General features: G+C 37.9%; 1 protein-coding gene across 1 annotated transcript in view; it reads left to right on the top strand.

The window, feature by feature from the left end:
• The window catches only part of ARHGAP15 (Rho GTPase activating protein 15), a 677,158-nt gene that overhangs the window by 99,750 nt on the left and 553,482 nt on the right, over positions 1-23,926 (top strand). Inside the window, exons 4-5 of the mRNA XM_065927842.1 lie at positions 6,049-6,110; positions 22,343-22,430. Of these exons, the coding sequence (XP_065783914.1) occupies positions 6,049-6,110; positions 22,343-22,430 (150 nt within the window). The remainder of the gene's footprint in view (positions 1-6,048; positions 6,111-22,342; positions 22,431-23,926) is intronic.

Below are 23,926 nucleotides of genomic sequence, written 5' to 3' on the forward strand. Positions count from 1 at the left end.
ATAATAGAAACGATCAAAAACAAGATTATCAGCAAAGTACTGTGATCAATCGAAAGTTCAGAAAAAGTATAATGTGTCTCATTACTAAATTGGAAAAGTGTTAAATGCAAAATCTGTTTGAAAATTATAGTAGTTCATGTGTGTAGTTATGGAGATTCGATACAAAGTTCTCCCAGGAGGGAGGTTAATCAGTCACAAACTTTCACAGGTGCCGCTACTTTGGAGGGTTCTCTCCAGTTCAGGCCTGGGGCTTGTCTCAGTTTGGTGGATCGTGATAGATTATATGTATCAATATTGTCAGTCTTTACAGAGATGATGATCCCTAGGGATTCCTTGGTAGCTCAGTGGTCAAGAATCCCCCTGCTAAGGAAGGAGATGTGGGTTCCATCCGTGAGTCCAGAAGTTCCCCTGGAGAAGGAAATGGTAACCCACTCTGGTGTACTTGCCTGGGAAATCCCATAGACTGAGGAGCCTGGTGGGCTACAGTTCATAGGGTCACAAAAGAGTCAGACACAACCTGGCAACTAAACAACGGGATGACCTCACATAATGAAATTTCTAAGAGTCTGCTGTATAAACTTGAAATCTGATTTATTAATTTGTAATGGTGCATATACTGATGTTGACTATGGTCCATCACATTCTATGTGAGAGGACCGAGGAAGCTGAATTAGGAGTCAGAAGATTGCCAGTGAGCACAGGAATCAGAACAAAGGAGAAAAGAGCAACCACTCACGTATATCAGCAGAGCGAAGGCTCTGTTTCTGGTACTAAACATCAGTCTTTTCTTGTGAAAATGCACTGAAAGTTTTAGATTCAATTTGTTCTCATTTATAAACATGTATTTCGGCAGAATTCTTATAATGTACTGGTGTGGATGAAACTCTGTTGTTTTCAATTCTACTTATTCTATCTGAGAACTACCTGAAGACTTCACATAAAAAAATTGCAGAGTCTGTAGTTACAGTTACAGTCCGGTCTTTCTGCCTGATCGTTAGCATTAATCACAGGTTGTCTTCTGCTGTCTTGCCTTGTGTCTGGCTTCCAACTTAGGCTGATAAACAGGTGCTATCTGGATGGATATCCCACCACCATTCATCCTTTTCATATGTATCTCAGCGCAGTTGTGTCTGCTGAGTACTCCCTCACTGCTAGCAGACTGGCTGGCATCCAATCTGGACAAATTGCTGATCTTTCCTGCCACTTAACATTAAATAGGGCTTCTGAGGAACATTGAACAAATAGCTCAAGAAGCCAGATTCAGCATCTAAAGACTGGTTGCTGTTTTTAAGTATGTGGTTTAGGAAATGCTACAACTTTAAAGAACTTCAAGCTGGCCTGGAACTTGGCATGTGGTATCCCAAAGTGAAAGAAAATGCAAGTTTCAATTGATCAGTCGTGTCTGACTCTTTGTGACCCCGTAGACTGTACCTCACCAGTCTCCTCTGTCCATAGAATTCTCAGGCAAGATTATTGGAATGTATAGCCATTCTTTGCTCCAGGATATCTTCCCAACCCAGGGACTGAACCCAGTTCCCCCACATTACAAGCAGATTCTTTACCATCTGACCCACCAGGGAAACACACGCCTAAACCTAACATAATTTTGTAAATTACCAGAGGCAAGGCCATCTGGGTCCTAGATGACCAACATATTCCACTGTAAATTATAGATTACTGTCCATTCAAACCATGGGATTAACATAAAAGAGGAACAAGTAATTAAAATAATTAATATGGTACCATATATAAACCCACATGCAAAATACAGAGCAATCTTCTGTTTGCCCTAATATTTCTTTTGGCTCCTAAGAGCCTCCTGGAATAAGTGATTCCTAGTGCCTGGAACATGAAAAAGTATTTCAAAATATGATGACAGGGAGTAATAAAGTAATTAAGTGTACATCATGGAAACTTCACTTTTCAGCATGGGACTTGAATAATGCAGTGCGTTCAATATAGGAAACCTGACTGAAGTTTTCTATTCCAGGACAAAAGCTGTTCTCATCTCTGAGGTAACTGGAGGCAAGTATGGTATCCAGTCCCTCCAAAAGAGGAGTAGGAATATCTTGAAATGTGACCTCACAATGATATAAACCTCAGTAAGATTAAGGTTGTCCTATTAGTCTTTGTGGGGCTTCCCCAGTGGCTTAGCGGTAAGAATCCACCTGCAATGCAGGAGACAAGGGTTTGATCCCTGGGTCGGCTAGATCTCCTGGAGGAGGTCATGGCAACCCTCTCTAGTACTCTTGCCTAGAGAATCCCAAGGACAGAGGAGCCTGGCAGTCTGCAGTCCATAGGGTCACACAGAGTCAGACATGACTGAAGTTACTATGCAGCAGAAACATTAGCCTTTGCAGTGCCCTTGTGAGAAGAGCAACTGGTATTTAGGGGAAGGGGATGTTGTTTAAAAATGTATTGAAAGAAGGTTGTATATCAAGTATGAAAAAAACAATGGAGAGAAATGAACAGACATGGGAATAGTTCATGATGGTTGTACATGTATATGTACATGTAAAATGAATATGCAGATACACAGATATGTAAAAATATGCACTATAGAAATAAATATAATAGGTAAAAGTACACACTAGAAGGATTACTAGTGTCTCCAGATGACCAGGAAGGCAACTTGAACTTTAGAAGATAATATAAAAGAAGATTCCTTACCTGTTTTCTCTGGGACCTCTGTGTGGACATGCCTAGCAACTCTATTGCAGTGATCAAAAGCCATGAAAACTGACTCAGCCTGTTTGATGCCAATGATGTCCATTTATAGAAGCCTAGCATGAGAAATCCAGCCCCTGGCCTCAATCTCAGGTATCCTGAAAAGGCCCAGTGCATAGAGGAACATTACTTATTCAAGGAGAGAGAATTTTAAGGTATATAACTCAAGCCAGCTTATGTTGATTTCTCCCTGCAAGAGAGTATTAGGTTTCTACTTTCACATTTCCCTTCTCTTTTGAGACAAGTGGTCATCAATAATACATCTATTGGAACTAAATATCCACCTGGTAGCCTTTTAGTGATTTTTTTTCTGAGGGGAGGCAGTATTCTTAGCTAATAATGTATGCATAAAATTTTATTATGGGTTGAGAGATTTTGTAGGTTTTTGGTAGATAGATCCAGTCTTTTGGTAACTTATTTTCATCAGAATAAATCTTAAATAAAATGGTAAATTTTATCTATCATTCGTTCAGTTCACTTCAGTCTCTCTGTTGTGTCTGACTCTTCGTGACCCCATGGACTACAGCACACCAGGCTTCCCTGTCCACCACCAACTCCCGGAGCTTGCTCAAATTTATGTCCAGTGAGTCAGTGATGCCATCTGGTTATCAACCATCTATTATTTGTTACACAGCAAAATTTTTAAATATACATTCATAAAGAAAGGGACATCTTCTGTGATGCTAATTGCTCTTAAAAACATCTCTCTTCCAAATGTTTGTAGAAACTAGTGATGCCCAAAGTTAGTTACTAAATGTATTATATGGATTTAGGGGATAGACAAATAAGATTTTCTGGCACTAAAAGAAGAGACCGTATACATTAGGACAAAAGATGATTAAAGCAAATGAATAGACATATCTAAGTACAAAAGAGGCACCACTGAATATCATGATTCTGTAAGTTATCTAAGAGAGCTTCCTTAGATTCTTCTAGGCTTGTGGAAAATATGCTGAAATAAAAGAAATTCTCTGGAAATGTATCTATGTGAAAAATAGTATGCTATGATTATTATCAATCTTCATTGTTTTCATTATTTATTAAAATATGTATTCATCCAATATATTTTGAAAGCTAAGTATCATGCTATGTATTGTGAATATAATAATAAAACAGAAAAGAACTATCTCATAACAGAGTGAGTCTTATAAATAGCCAGTTTTTTAACTTATGAAATCTTAGTGGTTTAGGAAAAGTATTAGTTGTTCAGTTGTGTCTGACTCTTTGTGACCCCATGGGTCCCCTGTAGCCTGCCAGGCTCCTCTGTCCATGGAATTCTCCAGGCAAGAATACTGGGATGGGTAGCCATTTCTTTCTTCAGGAGATCTTCCTGACCCAGGGACAGCTCACTCCCAAATATCTCTTTTTTTAATCTATCATAATGCACACATAGTTGTCTTTTGTAGTTATTGCTTGCTTGTTTGTTTGCTTACCCAGTTTCCTATAAAAATTTAGATAAACATTTAAGCAGCCATTCATTCATCATTTATCCACTCATTTGTTCAAACGATATTTATTACTGTAATTATTGGTGGCAGCAAGTACTCCATCTGCTTGGAACCCCGATGTGAAAGGAAAAGTCACAGCATAGGCCCTGGTACAACCCAACAAGCCCTGTGATAGTGATAACAGCAGCATGAAACACGAAGATTCAGAAAAGGGCGTTTAAAAAAGATGGCAGAGGAAACATGGAAGAACTGGATAACAACAGAGATACATAACACATTTTAAAGTGGATTCAATATATTTGGAAATTTATGTGATGACAATAAGGTGGGAGTGAAGTATCACAGTCAGGAGGAAAAAAGCATGTAGGGTGGCCCTGAGGGGTATGGTCCTTTGTTAGTAGGCAGGTGACTCCTAAAAGCTTTCAGCATATAGTATGGGACACAGGTCAAGGTTGTTGGCAACTCACCAAGATTGAAAAGTTGCAACAAGAGTAAGAACTAGGGATGAGAAGAGTGCAGGACTGTCAGAGGAAGGTAGAAACAGGGCACTAAGAAATTAAAACATCTATTGCAGACTTTGATGAGAGTCAATTCAGTTCAGTCGCTCAGTTGTGTCCAACTCTTTGTGACCCCATGAGCTGAGGCATGCCAGGCCTCCCTGTCCATCACCAACTGCCTGAGTTTATTCAAACTCATCCATTGAGTAGGTGATGCCATCCAGCCATCTCATCTTCTGTTGTCCCCTTCTCCTCCCACCTTCAATCTTTCCCAGCATCAGGGTCTTTTCAAATGAGTCAGTTCTTCGCATCAGGTGGCCAAAGGATTGGAGTTTCAGCTTCAACATCAGTCCTTCCAATGAATATTCAGGACTGATTTCCTTTAGAATGGATTGGTTGGATCTCCTTGCTGTTCAAGGGACTCTCAAGAGTCTTCTCCAACACCATAGTTCAAAAGCATCAATTCTTCGGCACTCAGCTTTCTTTATAGTCCAACTCTCACATTCATACATGACTACTGGAAAAACCATAGCTTTGAATAGATGGACCTTCGTTGGTAAAGTAACATCTCTGCTTTTTAATATGCTGTCTAGGTTGGTCATAACTTTTCTTCCAAGGAGTAAGCGTCTTTTAATTTCATGGCTGCAGTCACCATCTGTGACTAGGATGTCACTGCATCACAACTTACATTCTGTATATATTTACCCTAGGACTCCACAAAAATCTCTGTGGAGTGATAAGGAATAGTTGAATCTCTCTTAAGCAATATGCAGTTATATTAACAGTGAAAGCCAATAAATACAAATAGGAAAGGAAGCAAGCCCACCCCATGGAGGAAGATAATGAGATAATGCTGCTACAGTGTTTCTTGGTAGCTAGCTGAACAAAATGCATGGAATGTCAGGGTTTAAAATGCTCTTCCAGTTTAACCAGCTACCTGGTTCTATTGAATTTTTTACTCTCACTGGCCTCAGCAGGTACATAGAAGGGAAAGTAGAAATGAGGGGTGAAAAGGAGAAACTTTTCCAAGGATGATAAGTAAAATTAAGGAAGGCATTAAATTTATCTTTGTTTTACCATTTTTAATCAATTTTGTAAGCAAGTGACTTCAGTGCCCAGAAGGAAGTGTGAGTAAAGGTGTATCACTATTCAACAAATCATTCACATTACTCTTTGTAATCTTTCTTTTGGATACTTAACATCTTATAATGACTATAATCTTGCAGGCACTTCCCATAAGCTATATATGCATTATTGATGAAGTTCTATGACTGGAAACTTCCATCACTGCAGTGACTGTTGGAAAGCATAGGTTCATTCAAACTAATAATGTGTATGAGTTTGTCACAGTTTTAATATATGCATTCTCCTTGCAGATGGTTGAAAAAGAAGGTTATCTTCAAAAAGCTAAAATTGCAGATGGAGGAAAGAAGCTAAGGTAATAAACTTTTTTTAAAAATTCACCTTTATATTACTATGCTAGTTCTCTATCTCCTCAAATTGTGTCACTGTTGTTGTTTATAAAGGTAGGCCCTATGGTGCAGGACTAGAATATTCCTCTCTGTTATCACTAAGGTCAACATTATTTTTAAAGTAACTGTAGTTTTCCAACAAAGCACTACATTTTATTTTATTGCACAGAATATGAATGAAGTGCTTCATGACCCCCTAATACTTGAAATTAAAAAAATATGCAAAGAAATAAGAAAGTGGGTCTTGATTTCTGTGATTAACAGATTAAAGGATGAGGGGACCCATTTTGCAGTATAAAAAATCTCCTATAATACATTGAGAGCATAATTTTTGAAGGATGGAGGGTTTGATATACATTTGTTGCTCAATAAAAATCATTTGAGAAAGAAATGAGAGAAAAATAATATCATCTGTTAGATAAAAAGTTGGAAGTTGCTGCACTTGGAGATGAGAGTGACACAGAGTAGGTTGAGAGAAATTAGACAATGCAGGAAGAATTTCCTTAGGCGACAGGAAGAAAAACTTTAATAATTAAAAAATGAGGTTGATAAGAGAGTAGTCAAAGATGCTACATATTTTTTTTTTTAATGTATGGGCTATTTAGAAGTAAACATCTCTATTTTAGAATGTCCCCTACTTCTCATGTAAGCCTTATTATATACTTAGTTTTGTGCTAGGTTAAATGCAAACTGCAAAGGTGTGTAGAAAGTACTCACAGGGGGAGACAAAGCATTTATTCATGACTATATAATTAACATTAAAATGATAAAGGATAAATGTACTAATTAGCTACACAATAGGACACTTATTAATTGTATAATATAGTTTATTACTGGGATGGAACTCTGGCCAACACTAGAAAATGAAGTATGTTATTGTTTGCCTGCTATAATGGAGTAAGTATATATTTATTCAAAATAAGTAAAATTGGAGAAAGCTATCATCCATAATTCCACTACTTAAAATAACTCTTTCAGTTTTAAAGAACAAATTCTATTTTCCACTCATATTGTGTTTTTAAAAACTCTTTTAAAGAAGAGCATTTAAAATATTGTGCTTTATTCTGGGGTAAACAGGGCCTTCAGCCTTTTCCTAGACTACTTTTCTGCAGTATCTCTGCAGCCAGCCTCCCTTGAAAGGTCAAGGAGGGAGATACACAGGAGACAAGATCAAATGCAATACTGTTTTCAGACTCATCTAGTTCAGGCTCCAGTGGAGAACCTAACTTAATGTGTTGAGTTCTGAAAGGGCAGTAGGGATTCTTTGACTAACCCAACCTAGTGCCAACTTTCCCCTGGACTTCACTCCCAGGTATATTAGCCCGTGGAAGGAGTGTGGAGGGTGCAGCGATAAGCCTCCCCAGGATAAACCAAAGCCCTTTCTTACCTTACCAGTGATGTGGACATCACAGCCAAAGAAGGATAGAAAAGGGCTTGTCAAAGTTACCACTCCATCCTTTCCCTGAGGCTTGGTAGGAAGGAGGAGGTGATAGCTTTGGTAGGTCTTGGACCCCAGCCTCATGCAAGGAAGACGAGGAGATCCTAATAGGGATTCCAAGCAAATTTTGTACAGTATCCTTGCCCATAAGCCCTCCATAATCCATTCTTGCAAAATGTTTTCCCAGAAGGTGGTGTCAAGAAAAATTAAAGGAGCAGAACCAGGCCTTTTCCCTCACCAGCTCGCATGAGCAACACATTTTTAGGGAGCTTCAATCTGTGTGTATACCATTTTGTATTTGTCTGTTTGTTTGTTTAACCAGTTTACATACCTTTTATGTGTTCTAGTTTACATTCATATGAACATTAGTTTGTACTATGTTTCATTGTTATTTCAATCATCTTACATGGAATTATGCATTCTTTCAGCTTTTCTTCATTTAAAATTATATAAATTTTAGTTTTTCTTTCTTTTTGTTTTTAAGCTCAGGTGCACAAATTGAGTTCATTATCCTCTTCAGTGTGTGGCCTTGTATTATCATCTTTCTGGGCAAGACTCCTAGCTGTGTTTACTTTCTTCTCGGTCTCCATTCCTCACTTCAGTCCTCTGTAGACCGTGTGCTCCTCAAATCCAGTCTCCATAGATTTATTTGGCTATATGTGTGGCATACTAGAAGACAGCATGTAAGTGAACATGCTCTAAATTGCAGAAGTCTTGCGGGTTATAGGTGCTTCCCTGGTGGCGCAGCAGTAAAGAATCTGCCTGTAATGCAGGAGATGCAGGAGACACGGGAGACATGGGTTCAATCCCTGGGTCAGGAAGATCTGCTGGAGGAGGAAATGACAACCCACTTACTATATTCTTGCCTGAAAAAACCCCATGGACAGGGGAGCCTCGCGTGCTACAGTCCATGAGGTCACAAAGAATCAGACACGACTGAGAGAATGAGCGCTTTGGGCTATAAGCTTCATTCTGTTTTGTACTTCTTTCATTCAACATTAGTCAATATTAGGGTTAGCTATCTATAGCTGTATACTTAAAGCAAGCTAATTTCCTCCAGCTTCTACCCATTTTGCCATTGTGTGCACACATCAAATTTTACTGACAGTCTTCCAGGAGTGGATACTTAAATTGTCCCTACTCCTTCCATCCCAAACAGCATTGCAATAAATGACACATGTATGTCTCCTTACAAATATATTAGGTAGATATACTCCCAAGTATTTTATTCTTTTTGTTGCAATGGTGAATGGTATTGTTTCCTTAATTTCTCTTTCTGTTTTCTCATTGTTAGTATATAGGAATGCAAGGGATTTCTGTGTGTTAATTTTATATCCTGTGACATTACTATATTCATTGATTAGCTGTAATAATTTTCTGGTAGACTTTGGGACACTGTGGGAGAAGTCGAGGGTGGGATGTTCTGAGAGAATATCATTGAAACAAGTATACTATCAAGGGTGAAACAGATGACCAGTCCAGGTTGGATGCATGAGACAAGTGCTCGGGGCTGGTGCACTGGGAAGACCCAGAGGATAGGATGGGGAGGGAAGCAGGAGGGGGGATCGGGATGGGGAACACATGTAAATCCATGGCTGATTCATGTCAATGTATGGCAAAAACCACTACAATATTGTAAAGTAATTAGCCTTCAACTAATAAAAATAAATGAATAAATAAATAAATAAACAGCAAAAAAACAAAACAAACAAATATTTTAGGAATTCTCTCTGAGGCTCAGTGGTAAGGAATCTGCCTGCCAATGCAGCAGATATGAGATCAACCCCTGGGTTAAAAAGAACCCTTGGAGAAGGAAATGGCAATCTACTCCAGTATTCTTGCCTGAAAAATCCCACGGACAGAGGAGCCTGGTGGGCTATAGTCCATTGGGTCACAAAAGAGTTAGACGTGAGTTAGTGACTCAACAACACAAAAGGACTGCTTGATGGTAAAGGCACATACAGTTATAAATCCATTGAGTGCTGCTGCCAGACTTTCTCCAGAATGAATGCATCAGTTCATATTCTCTTCACAATGCAGAGATCACCACTCACCACACTCTCATCAGTGTATAGCTTTAAAACATTTCAGTTTTGCAAGTTGATATCTATAGAACATAGTGTTGCTTTTATTAATATTTTTATTTCTCTGGTTGGTGTGTCAGTTAAGTATCTCACTTTTCTTTTCTTGTGACAATTTCTAATATGCACCAGGTAGTATATACCTTGGTCAACTTTTATGTTAAATTTATAAAGACTTTATAGATTGAAAATTGTAGATATAGTCAACATGTTTAATAACACATGATATCCTGCAATGTTGATGGTATTATAAAGCACCAAGCCATTTCTACATTCCTCTTTTATTACATTTTTAAGTTGATTCAAGTTTATCCTAAAAAAGTTATAATCGCAGTAAACCTACTATTGCTTGCTTTTACATTTTCTTAACAGAAATTCTAAGCCTAGATGTCTTGATTAAATCACAAGACCGTATTTGTTTTAATGACTGTTATGTATAGCCCTACCGCTTGCCCAAGGAGTCTGTATATTTTTGTAACTAACAACAGAATGACCAATTTAATCATAGCTGAAAAGTTGTGTAGTTTTTATCCCATTGATAATTTAGTAACTATTCAGTAGCATACCATAGTTGCTATAATTTGTATTTCTTATGTAAAATTTCTTGCCATGGCCTTGTCCCCACTTATCAAGGAACTTGATATCTTTTTATAAATTTTAATGTGTTATAACAATAATAACAGATGCTTATTCTGTGAAGTACTTGGATGATTGCTTTACCAGTAACACTGAAATGATACTCTAAAACAGGCTATGTTACTGCTATCAATTTTACAAATGGAGAAACTTGGTCACTTGTACCAACCTCTCCTTCTTCCAATCTTACTCTATGTATAGTAGGTATCAGAATTTAGCTGTGTCCTCTCTATGAAGTAGGTTACATTTTTCCCTCTTGCTAGAAGATGTTTGAGGTCAGGAAGCAAAAACTATCCTTTTATTTCATACCGTCAGCTTTACCAAGGGTTTCAACTGTCACTTAACAAATACTATTGTATTAATCTCTATAAATTTTACAGGCTTTCCTAGTGGCTTAGTGGTAAAGAACCCACCTGTCAATGCAGGAGACGTAAGTTCCATCCCGGGGTCAGGAAGATCCCGTGGAGAAGGAAATGGCAACCCATTACAGTATTCTCGTCTGGAGAATCCCATGGACGGAGGAGCCTGGTGGGCAACAGTCCATGGGGTTGCAGAGGAGTCAGACACGACTTAGTGATTAAACAACAAGAACAATAAATTTTCTACTCATAAATCCATGACAGATCATCCACATCATGTTTTGTGTTCTTATTTTCTTCCTTCCCCTCTTCCTGTTCATTTTCTTTAACGTCCTTCCCTTTTTCATGTATTTTTTCCTTTCTTTTTAAGAAAAGTTTGACCTATCTCTGAATACAGCAAGAGTTGGTGGAAAGTAGAACGCCTTGACCATATCTTACATCTATAAAGGGCCATGAATTTAGCTTTATTTTGAAATGAAGTTCTAGAAGTTTCCCCAGACAAGATTGAAAGCCAAAGACATTCAGTATTCAACTGTAGAATTTTCTTTGTGAACATGGAAAGTGTGTTTTTCTGATAAAGTTTAGAAATTCCTGCATTTTGTTACATCTGTTCCCAAAAGAGAAGTAGCTCATGTCTCTCTGAAGTTCTCAGAGACCTTAGCGAAGAGCTGCTTTCAATTCTTTAATTTATAAAAAGCCCCTGACAGCACGTATGCTTTCTGTACCCTTATCTCTCCTACTACACCTTTCATTTTAAGCCTGCCCCTTCGTCATCTCATCTGGGGCATGTACATTTTATCACATGTGGCTTTCCACTCTACTCTGCTCTTCAGAGGGAGTGGAAAGAAGTACCTGAGGATGAAAGGATGCACAGAGATGTATTTGGAAAAAAAATAAAAGTAGATTATTGTTATGTCTACCAGTGTTCATTTTTATCCCAGAGCCCCAGAGCTATTAAACCTTTGTTTTTTTTTGTTTTTTTTTTTTCTTCTTTTTAAACAATTGTTTCTAAGAATAGACTTTCTGTGGAACATGGTACTAAAGTACCCCCCTAATGTAAATATTATTATTATTTTAGCATTTTCTGCTCAAGATCCTAATGAATTCTTCCAGGTTGCATTTGTGTTTCTATCTTTTTATGTTCAGTAGTAAGGACTAGGGGGAAAGTTTGGAGAGTATGGAATAGAGAAGTTATTTTGTAAAAGGTTCCTTTAGTTTCATGATTTCCAACACATTTGCTATTATAATTTCCAACTTCTAGTAACCCTGTGAAAATAGAAAGCTTTTACATTTCTTGCAGTAGTGACAGCGACGTATATATTTATACACCAGTGTCTCTTTGATTTTTTTATTTTTAAAGTAGAGGCAAACTACAAAAAGCTTAGGATATGAGACAAGAAATGTGTTCCTTGCATACCAGTTTGAGAACTAGTCAGAATATTTAGCAGTGTCCAAGTGATTGTTCAGTAAATCAGTCAAGGACACTGGAGTAAATCAGTTTCACCCCCCACGGAGGGGTGCAGAATCAACTCAAATCCAGTGTAACCAAGTCAGATAACAGAGGCAAGCAACAGCAAAGAGAGTCTGAAATTCACAAAATAACCTCACATCTATTTTCCTTTGATTTTCTGGTTTGCCATCATGTCATTACCAAAGGAGGCACTGGAGAGGTGAGTGTAATATATAAAACTTAAGTGTTAGGGTAGATGAATCGGTTCAACATGAGCCCAAGCTAACAGATCCTAACAATGATAACAAGTATTTTAAGGGCCATTTTCCACCAAATGTTCTTCAGAGGAGCAGTTACGAAGTTGCTGTTATTATGTGCTGCCATCCGGTGTCTATTTCACAGAATGCAAAGAATTTTTGGTCAAGCTGATGTTTGTGTTTAGTTTCTTTGGTTTGGGGTTTTTTGTTTGGTTTTGGTTTTACTTTCTACTTTGACAAGTCAGGATTCATGTTAAGAATGTTCTCTAAAGTGTCACTTGGAGAAGATGTCCCACCAATTGCATTAACTGCTTGTCCTTATTAGAAGTTAGTTCTTCCTCCTTCTTAATTACATTAAGGATCCTCACTGCCACCCCCTCCCTCATCTTAAATGTGATATCTTGTGACAAAACTTTAAAATAAATACCTGCATTTATTGTCCCAGGATATATTTCCTGTGCTGAATCACTAGTATTAATGTCAATCCCTTACCTAATTGCTCTCTGTAAATTTATGTGGAGACTCTCTCACCTATTCCTAGGACGTCTGACTTACTGAAGTTGGACATTTCCTGACCTATGTGTCTTACTTAACACACAAGTCGATCCAACATCTAAGTTTTTATCTCTCTGTGTGGAAAAATTAAAAAAAAAAAAAAGAATGCCCTCGAATTTAAGATGATAAAATGTTGATGCATTAATTGGCTCCCATCAATGGATGACATTACCTGCTGGCCATCTTGGGAAAGTAGGGCTGAAAAGGCTCCCAATTCAGCATTGCAGAACAGCCTAGATCAGCCTTGCTCCAAGGAGAAAGATGTTCAAGGACCTCTTTGGCAATAGTAGGGAATCTTCCTCTCTCAGGGCTATCATGAGGCTCTCCATAGACAAGCGCAGTATGACTGAGGGAGAGTTATGTGCCATCTGCTCTAGAGATGGTTGATGCAGCAGAATGAGTGTGGCCTTCAAGGTTCAGAAGACTTGGCCTGAATCCCATATTTATGACTTTGATACCCTTGGATAGGATGTAACCTCACAACGCCTCAGTTCTCTTATCTGTAGTGTGCAGATTATCACCTACCTCCCAATGCTATTTGGATAATTTATTTGTTCCCATGTTTACTACCCGTCTCCAATGAGTTAGAGGTAAATGCCTTGAGGTCTCTGCTGTTTGCCTTTATATATGCAGTCTTTGGAATTTATCTGTGCTGTGATAGATGCTCAGTAGATACTTGTGACTGGCATAGGGATTAAATTACTTGATTTATACAAAGTATCAGGTGCCATACCTAGCACAGGGTGAGAACTGATGCATGCCTACCAGCTTATCTTATTGACGCACATCTGAGAAGTCAGGAAGCCCTCTGGAGAAAGCTCAGGTCATGCCACTAGAATTGTAAATTAGAAAAGGTGTATTAAACCAGGAACATTAGATAGGTTTAAAATGATTCTATGAAAGACTTGTCAAAACACTTGGCAATTAAGTAATAAATAAGGGAAATGCAAGAAGTAGGTACTTTGTAGCCCTTTTGTCGCTGGTGTTGTTCAGTCATTAAGTTGTGTCTGACTCTAGATGTGTGATGCTCCTGAAATTTGAGAACCTATATATTCTTTTACTCAAAAACATTTGAGAACTTCCCTAGTGGTCCAGTGTTTAAGACTGAGCTTCCACAGTGGAGGGCATGGATGCAGTTCCTGGTCAGGGAAGTTCCACATGCCCTGTGGTAAGGACCCCCCAAAAGCACCAAATATCAAAACATAACAAGAAGAAAAGAAAAAAAAAACTTTGATATGCACTCATAAGCACTCACCATATGTCAGATATGGGCTTCCCTGGTGACTCAGTGGTAAAGAATCTGCCTGCAATGCAGGAGACACAGGTTTGATCCCTGGGCCAGGAAGATCCCCTGGAGAAGGAAATGGAAATCCACTTGAGTATCCTTTCAAGGAAATCCGGACAGAAGAGCCTGGCAGGCTACAGTCCATGGAGTCACAAAAAAAGTCAGACGTGACTGGATGATAGCAGAACAACAAACACAACCCACAGATACTGTGCCCAGGAGTGGAAAAGCTCTAGGAGGTCAGGTATGGTGTTCCCTTCTTTGAGGGTGCTAGGAAAGTAGAGAGACTTTTCTTCCCATTCTGAAAATCACTTCTTCCTCAAAAGGTCTATTTAAAAGTCCTGTGTAACTAAGCCCTCTAAACTTGAAGGAGCTACTCACTTCCTGAGTTGAATCTCAATATACTGAAAAGCTGTCACCCATAAGGATTTGATGGCATGTAGAAAGCGTTAGAATTTCAAGTCAAGGCAAAACCTTGCCAGTTGATCCAATTCACACTCCTTCCAGAGCTGACAGTGCCATCTAAATGCTCATTGTGTTAGAGTAACTGGTGAGAAGCTTTTCTGCTGCTATCCTGAGAATTACAGGTGACACAGAGGGCCAAACACATCAAATGGGGAATAGACTTGAAAGATATTGTAAAGAAAATAGCTAAGCCTTTATTCAGAAGATAAAGGTCCTGACCTATGTCATAAGGTAAAAAAAAGATACTCCCAGTAGGTGAATTCTCAGTCACTCCTAAAGGAGAGGCTTTTGAAACACTTTCTGGTTTTAGACTCCCTACTGAGTACATGTGAGTCTGCTCATCACAAACCAGAATAACCCCCTAGCAGGAAAGAGACAGAGGTGGTGTCATAGTTAGAAGCACACCCCTGCTTCTGGCTTCTTTCCAGCAGTTGAAAGGCTCATCATTAGCTCCTTTTGGTATATGCTAAGTTGCTTCAGCGTGTCAGACTCTTTGCGACCCGGGCTCCTCTGTCCATGGGATTCTCCAGGCAAGGATGCTAGAGTGGGTTGCCATGCCCTCTTCCAGGGGATCTTTCAGACCCCAGGATCAAACACATGTCTCCTGCGTCTTCTGCATTGCAGGTGGATTCTTTAAAGCTGAGCTACAGGGGGCGGGGTGGGGGGAGGGGGCAGTCCCTGACTCCTTTAAATCAGTTTAATTCCCAAGAGGAAAAAAAGCACTTGAGAGTAGTGGGCGTTTGACCAATCCTTCTAATTATCATTAGATAAAATAGTAAATAAGGCAGTCCAGATGACTTGTACCTTGTCATAGGCTCTGCACTCTAGCTTCTATAGCTTGAGATTTAGGACCAAAACTTTGATGAAAGCTGACATGGACAATCTCCTTAACCAAGAAAATGGTACAGTCATACATTGGAGGTATGGCTGGTTTGGATCCAGGACACCTCCATAAAGAGAATAAAGCACCAAAGAGAGTCATGATATTTTTGGTGTCCCAGGACATATACATTTATGTTTATACTCCACTGTAGTCTGTTAATAATGTAACAGCATTATGTCTAAAAAACAATGTATATATCTTAATTCAAAAATACTACATTGCTAAAACATGATGATCATCATCTGAACCTTGATATGACTCACAAAAAAGTGAGTCATAATATTTTTTTGCTGGTGGAGGGTTTTGCCTCCGTGTTGATAGCTGCTGACTAATCAGGGTGGTGGTTGCTAAAGGTTGGGGTTGCTGCAGCAATTTATTAAAGTAAGAAAATAATGAAGTTTACTATATCAATTGACTTTTCCTTTCATAAGCGACTTCTCTGTAGCATGCAGTGCTGTTAAAGCATTTTACTCACAATAGACCTTCTTTCAAATTGGATTCAGTCCTTCCAAACTCTGACACTGGTTTATCAACTACACTTATGTAATATCCTGAATCCTTTTCTGTCATTTAAACAATCTTCACAGAAACTTACCAGAAATAGATGCCATCTCATGAAACCACTTTCTTTCCTCATCCGTAAGAGGCAGTTTTTCATCCCTTAAAGTTTGTCATGAAATTGTAACAATTCAGTTGCATCTTCAGATCCCACGTCTAATTCTAGTTCTCTGGTTAATTCCACCATATCTGCACTCACTCCTCTGCTGAAATCTTGGAACCCTTCAAAGTCATTCATGAGGATTGGAATCAGCTTCTTCAAACTCCTATTAATGTTAATGTTCTGACCTCTTTCCCTGAATCAGGAATGTTCTTCATGATATGAAGAATATTGAATAGTTTCCAGAAGGTTTACTTTGCCCAGATCCATCAGAGGAATCAGGACCTATGGCAGCTATAGCATTACAAAATGTATTTCTTAAATAATAAGACTGCCTGGTTCATGGGCTGCAGAATGGATGCTGTGTTAGCAGGCATAAAAATACAAATCTCATAGTGTATCTTCATCAGTGCTCTGGAGTAACCAAGTACATTGTCAATGAACAATAATATTTTGAAAGGTATATTTTTTTCTGAGCAGGAGGTCTCAACACTAGACTTAAAATATTCAGTAAACCATATTGTCAAGAGATGTGCTATCACCCATGATTTGTCATCCTATCTGTGGCATAATTCTTAAGGATCCTAAGATTTTCAGAATGGTAAATGAACTTTGGCGTCAACTTAAAATTACCAGCTGCATTATCCCCTAACAAGAGAGTTAGTCTGTGCTTTAAGGTTTTTGAAGTCAGTTATCAACTTCTCTTCTCTAGCTGCAGATGTCCTGGATGGCATCTTCTTCCAACAGAAGACTGTTTTGTCTACATTGATGTTCTTAGCTAAGTCATCTGGACCACTTACTGCAGCTTCTAACATCAGCACTTGCTTGTTCACCTCGTGTGTTTATGTTTCAGAGAAAGCGTCTTTCCTTAAACCCCATGAGTCAACCTTTTCTGGCTTCATACTTTTCTTCTGCCACGTCCTCACCTCTCAAAGCTTTCACTGAATTGAAGAGAGTTAGGGCTTTGCTCTGGATTAGGCTTTGGTTTACGGGAGTGTTGTGTCTGAACTGATTTCTATCCAGGCCACTAAAACTTTCCCTATTATCAGCAATAAGACTGTTTTGCCTTTCTATCATTCATGTGTTCATTGGATTAGCACTTTTGATTTCCTTTAACAACTTTGACTTCACTTGGCTAACTTTGGCACAAGAGGCATAGTACTCAGCCTGTCTCAGTTGATGACTTGCCTGCCTCAGTAAACTTAATCATGACTAGCTTCTGATTTAAAGTGAGAGAGATGTGACTCTTCCATTCACTTGAACACTCTGAGGCCATTATAGAGTTACTCATTGGCCTAATTTCAATATTGACATGTCTCAGGGCATAGGGAGGCCTGAGGAGAGGGAGAAAGTTGGGAAAAGACTAGTTGGTAGAGCATTCAGGACACACACAACCCATGATTAAGTAGGCTGTCTTATATGGGCATAGTTCATGGCACTCAAAAACAGTTACAATAATGACATCAAGATCACTGATTACAGATCATCATAACAAACACAATAATGCAAAAGTTTGAAATATTGTGAGAATTGCCAATATGTGACTGAGCCATGAAGTGAACAAATGTTATTGGACTTTTGTCTTACTTGAAGCAAGGCTGCCATGAAACTTCATTCTGTAAAAAATGTGATATCTGCTAAGCACAATAAAATGAAGCACACCTATACTCCTTAATCTAAAAAACACAATATAAATTAGTAAAGAGATCATAGGCTTCAGATTCAGAGAAACTGGGTTTGTCTCTAAATGTGTGGCCTTAAGTAAGTTACCTAAACACTCTGAATCTTATTTTCTGTACTAGTAAGTGGATATAACATCTTCATCATCTTTTTGAGAAGCTAAATCTCTGCTAGACAATCAAATTTAAACTACTCAAAATAATTTGTGTTAATTCTTATTTTAAAAGAGATCATGAAAAACTGAATTGAAATTGGGGCATCTGAAATGTTGAAAACCAGCATTCTATTCTTCCTTTTGAAATGATATTGTCTTAAACAAATTGGAAAAGTCCCTTGTTTTCATAGATATTATTTGTAGTTTATAAGTTCAAAAAGAAATTGCACTGTCTGTAAAGTGCCAGAGCAATTTATATTACCAAAGTTACAACACGTACAATTCTTACCCTCTTCAGCCTGTTCATCAGATTCACCTAAGAGAGAACTCTTTACAGCAGCTCAAAGTTCTAAGAACCATGAGATAATCGAATTTCATGCAACTTCATTTCTAACCAATTCCAGTTCCAAGTTTAAGGAAGGAAAAAATGCCAACACGTTCTATAAACGATCAACATCTGAAACAGATCAAATCAGAACCGTTTATCCAGGACTTGCTATAGATAGGAAGCAAATAAGGTATAGAATATCTCCTGCCAGCAGATTAAAAATATAGTAGGAAATATAACAGGCAGGTTAAATAAAGATTCTGTTATGTCTGAGGATATTCCGTTCTTGCTGATTACATATGGTCAAAGTAAGTGGTGGAGATAACAAAGATGCCCAGTCTAGATCAGCAGTCCTGCCAATGCTTACTCTGTCTTGGGTCATCTAATATTATGACCTCTGTCAGAAGAAGGCTACAGGTGCTTCATTTCATCTTGCTGCTGGTGGTACCTAAAAGGAGAAACGGGAACTAAGGCAAAGGAAGAAAAAGGCCTATGTGTTTTTATCCGCCCCCCCATCTTTATTGTCATTTGATTGAAAAAGTGACTTTTGAAGACAAGTGAGTCCAACAACATAGAGTTTGTATTTGCATGTTGAAAAATACACACTATGTGTGTTTTGTTTCTGTTTTTCCTTTTTTTTTTCTTTTTAATACAATGGTGTATAAGTAGGAAAGCTTCAGGCATATAAGAGCCACCTAGTCTTGTAAATATTAACTTTACTGAATCAAAACTGCTCTTTCAATCAAACCCCTAGAGTCTTTGAGGAAAGTGGAACTAAATTATACAAAGATCTTAAATGGTCATTTAAAACATATTTAAACATATTTTTGTGTATTTTATACTGCCCAGAATAGTCTTTTAATAACTTTTTTAAAAAAATCACTTTTGTAAAATGAATTCAGTTATTCAAAAATGAGTGTTAAACCAAAGCAAACATCAGCAACATGATGTAATAGATAGAAATTTAATGTATATTAATCTCCTTAATGTTTTACCATCTAAACTAAGGGTATTCTTCATGACACAAACTTATACAGATCTAATTACTTAAGTAACAATGCAATGCAAAGGGCAATCAAAGTTGGGGTTTCACTTTCTGATTTAACTATTGCTTATCCAATGTTTTTTATACCCCATGCCTAAATTTAATCATTAACTCAACAAATATATATTTGTCGCCTGCTCTGTCCAATTCACTATTGCTTGTCACTGAGGGTATCTTTACGAAGTATTTTCTGTTGGTTTGGGGATTTTTATTTAATGGGGGAAAGACAGAAGTGAAATTTACAAAATATTATTCTCAATATATCTTAAGTGCTGTGTGAGGAAGTCACGGACGACATATTTAAAAACTTAGCGTTTGAACTTCTGATGAATGGGAATTAATAATCAGAAGGGGCTGGGATGGGTGAGGACAGTCATAGGTAAATAGTGCAGTATGGTATTTTGAACTATATATTATATTATGGTCAACATTGAAAACTTCTCTTATCAGGATTCTTCTACAGAATAGGGTTAGTTAGTTCCTTATATGAATCCATAATATGCAATTTGCATAACCTGTCTCTCTTTTTTTGATATTTTACATGCAGACTTAAGAAATGGTGCACGTCATGCTTGTGCAGAGAGCCTTAATTTATGAGATGATTTGTAGGATCAGTTTAAAGTCATAGTAATAAGCTTGTTCAATTGAAAGATACACACGTTTAAAAATATTTTTAAAAAACATTTTGCCAGATTCACACCTGAAAAGATGTTTGCACTCCCACCAAAGTTGTATGGGAGAATCCATTTCTCCATACTCTCAGTAAGTAGCCCTTGGTATCATTCCTTATAATTCTAGCCAGTTTGATTGGCAAGAAGGAAAAAAATTTTTTTGATTCCTTTTATTTTCATCTTTGCTTTCTGTTGAGTTTCAACATTGAAAAATATTGTGAACTAGACAGTGAGAAATTAGCTAGTTAGTTTTCAAAACTCCAACGTATACTAAACCAATGAAGAGATGTAACAACGAAGGAGTGCATCCTGGACATCCTGGAGTGCAAAGTCAAGTGGGCCTTAGGAAGCATCTCAATGAACAGAGCTAGTGAAAGTAATGAAATTCCAGATGAGCTATTTCAAATCCTAAAAGATGATGCTGTAGAAGTGCTATACTCAGTATGCCAGCAAATTTGGAAAACTCAGCCGGGGCCACAGGACTGAAAAAGGTCAGTTTTCATTTCAATGCCAAAGAGTGTTCAAAGTACTACACAGTTGCACTCATCTCACACACTAGCAAAGTAATGCTCAAAGTTCTCCAAGCCAGGCTTCAATAGTATGTGAACTGAGGACTTCCAGATGGTCAAGCCAGATTTAGAAAAGGTAGAGGAAGCAAAGATAAAATTGCCAACATCCATTGTATCATAGAAAAAAGCAAGAGAATTCCAGAAAACATCTATTTCTACTTCACTGACTACTCTAAAGCCTTTGACTGTGTGGATCAAAACAAACTGTGGAAAATATTTCAAGAGATGGGAATACCAGACCACCTTACCTGCCTCCTGAGAAATCTGTATGCAGGTTAAGAAGCAATAGCTAGAAGCGGACATGGAACAACAGACTGTTTCCAAATTGGGAAAGGAGTATGTCAAGACTGTATATTGTCACCCTGCTTATTTAACTTATATGCAGATTACATCATGTGAAATGCCTGACTAAGTGAAGCACAAGCTGGAATCAAGATTGCTGGGAGAAATATCAATAGCCTCAGATATGCAGATGACACCACCTTTATGGTCAAAAGCAAAGAGGAACTAAAGAGCTTCTTGATGAAAGTGAAAGAGGAGAGTGAAAAAGCTGGTTTAAAACAACATTCAGCAAAAACCACCACAATATTGCAAAGTAATTAACCTCCAATAAAACTTAAAAAAGAAAAAAAAGAAAAAACCCTCGACATTCAAAAAAGGAAGATCATGGCATCCAGTCTCATCTCTTCATGGCAAATGAATGGGGAAACAATGGAAGCAGTGACATACGTTATTTTCTTCAGTTCCAAAATCACTGCAGATGGTGACTTCAGCCATGAAATTAAAATATGTTTGCTCCTTGGAAGGAAAGCTATGACAAACTAGACAGCACATTAAAAAGCAGAGACATTACTTTAGTGACAAAGGTCCATATAGTCAAAGCTATGGTTTTTCCAGCAGTCTTGTATGGGTGTGAGAGTTGGACCATAAAGATATCTGAGCACCGAAGAATTGATGCTTTTGAACTGTGGTGTTGGAGAAGAATCTTGAGAGTCCTTTGGACTTCAAGGAGATCAAACCAGTCAATCCTAAAAGAAATCAGTCCTGATTAGAAGAACTAATGCTGAAGCTGAAACTCCAATACTTTGGCCACCTGATGAGAAGAACTGACTCATTGGAAAAGACCTTGATGCTGGAAAAGATTGAAGGCAGGGGGAGAAGGGGATGACAGAGGATGAGATGTTTGAATGCCATCAGTGACTCAATGGACATGAGTTTGAGCAATATCTGGGAGTTGGTGATGGACAGGGAAACCTGGCATGCTGAAGTCCATGGGGTTGCAAAGAGTCAGACATGACTGAGTGACTGAACTGTACTGAACTGAACAATGAAGGACGATGTTCTGATTTCTATTTTTAGTTTTCTGTTTTTTGTTTGCAGCAGAAACAGTTTTTTATGGAGTGGGGGACATGGATACATGAAGTTGGATTTTTAATAGCTGAAAAAGATTTGAGGAGGATCTACAAATGAAACTTTTACTGTAAATGCCAGGATCTAAAAACTACAGAATTTTTTATTATTATACATATTCCATACCACCTATAGATTTTAATAAAGAAAAAGACTTTTAGGAATTCTAGTTAAAAAAGAGATAGTCTCTACTTATTCCAAATGTTGCTTATGCAATACTTGTGTTAATTTCTTCAAGTAATAATGCTTTTAATTTGCTTTTTTCTCTCCTAAGGAAAAACTGGTCTACTTCCTGGATTGTTCTTTCTAGTCGGAAAATTGAATTTTACAAGGAGTCCAAGCAGCAGGCGCTGTCTAACGTGGTGAGTAGTTCTCTGTGTTTACTATTATCATCTTCATAGAAATATTGTTGAATTGAAAGTTTGGTTTCAACAGAAATCGCACTAAAGCCTCCAAGCTAGCAACATCTGAAAGCAGATGGAAGAAATGACTCAATAAACTTTTAATCAGATGAAGGGAAAATAGAACTTAGTGTCTGTTTTATTAAGTGGTGCATTTGGAGAATAATCACAAAATGAGATGAATAGTGAGCAGCTATCTAGTAATGGGAAGGTAACACTTTAAATTAAGGTGCCATTTATAAATGCTTTATTCTTATTTATGAAATGATCACTAAATGCAGCTACTTGCTCAAATAATGTATTATAAAGCATGTTATAAAATGCATTAGTAATAAATGCTTAACGGATGAGACTATGGGAAGCTGTTTTAAAGAATATTATAAGACGTAAATCGTATTAAACCATGTATGTGCATCTTTAATACATGAATTTAAGTTGCTATCTAGCATGCTATAAAGTGCTTCACACATTAATAAATAATAATAAGCTGTTTATAAATGGCACCTTAATATAGAGTGTTACCAATGAGGAAGCATTCTAAGTTAACAAAGTGATTTTTTATCTTAGTCTAACTGTGACTTCTCTACATCCAGCTAACCTTTCTGAATAGTTCTGTGACTCCATCTAATGGCACTAATACAATTTCTGTATCCTGTAGTTATTACAAAGTGAAATTTGTAGGTCTTCTTGATTTGTACCTGGAGGAAGGCCTCACAAATGCCCACTGAGATTTGACAGTGATCGTAAGTAGGAGCAATTCCGAGCTAGTTACTGGGGCAAGTCAAGCTCGAAACCTCAGTGCCCGAACACCAGAGCTGCCACGCGATGTCGGAGACAGTGGGCAAGCAGCATATCTGACAGCCTCCTGATTAAGAAGGACTCCGGGCAGAAACCAACCTGCCATACCCCATCGGCCTGATGGGCGGCCGGGAAAGGGGTCTCCTGGCAGGAATTAACCACAATGAGCTAATTTGTATTTGGCAGGTAATAAAACGATGGAAAGTTCTTTGCTTTCCAGCCACTAGTGGTGTTTGCTATGTAATCCTCTTTAAATAGGAAATAGAAAATCATTTGCTAGGAGACTTTTTTTTTAAAGGAGAAGATTTTAGTAAGAACAAAAGGTAGCATTTGGCTTGCTCCTGATAATTGCAATAGCCTTTATCCCCAAGTAGCTTGCTGATTTTTGGAGTCTCAGTGCAGTCCAATCTGTAAACTAATTATGAATAAATTAAAAATATATCTCAGTCCTTTGTATTTTTAATTTAAACTGCCTCGGATATTTGTTTTAGGGTTTTGTTTTTGTTTTTTTATTTTTTTGGCTACAGTAATGTTGAGATAATCTTTTTTAAGAAAAATAAAGTAACCCTAAGGCCCAGGCACAAAACAACTCCCATCCACCCACAGGTCCTTTGTCTTCCCTTTGAATGAGTTCTGAGGGGAAAGTCAGGAAGGAATGA

The sequence above is a fragment of the Muntiacus reevesi genome, chromosome 3, assembly GCF_963930625.1.
Source record: "Muntiacus reevesi chromosome 3, mMunRee1.1, whole genome shotgun sequence".
NCBI classification, from domain to species: Eukaryota; Metazoa; Chordata; class Mammalia; order Artiodactyla; family Cervidae; genus Muntiacus; species Muntiacus reevesi.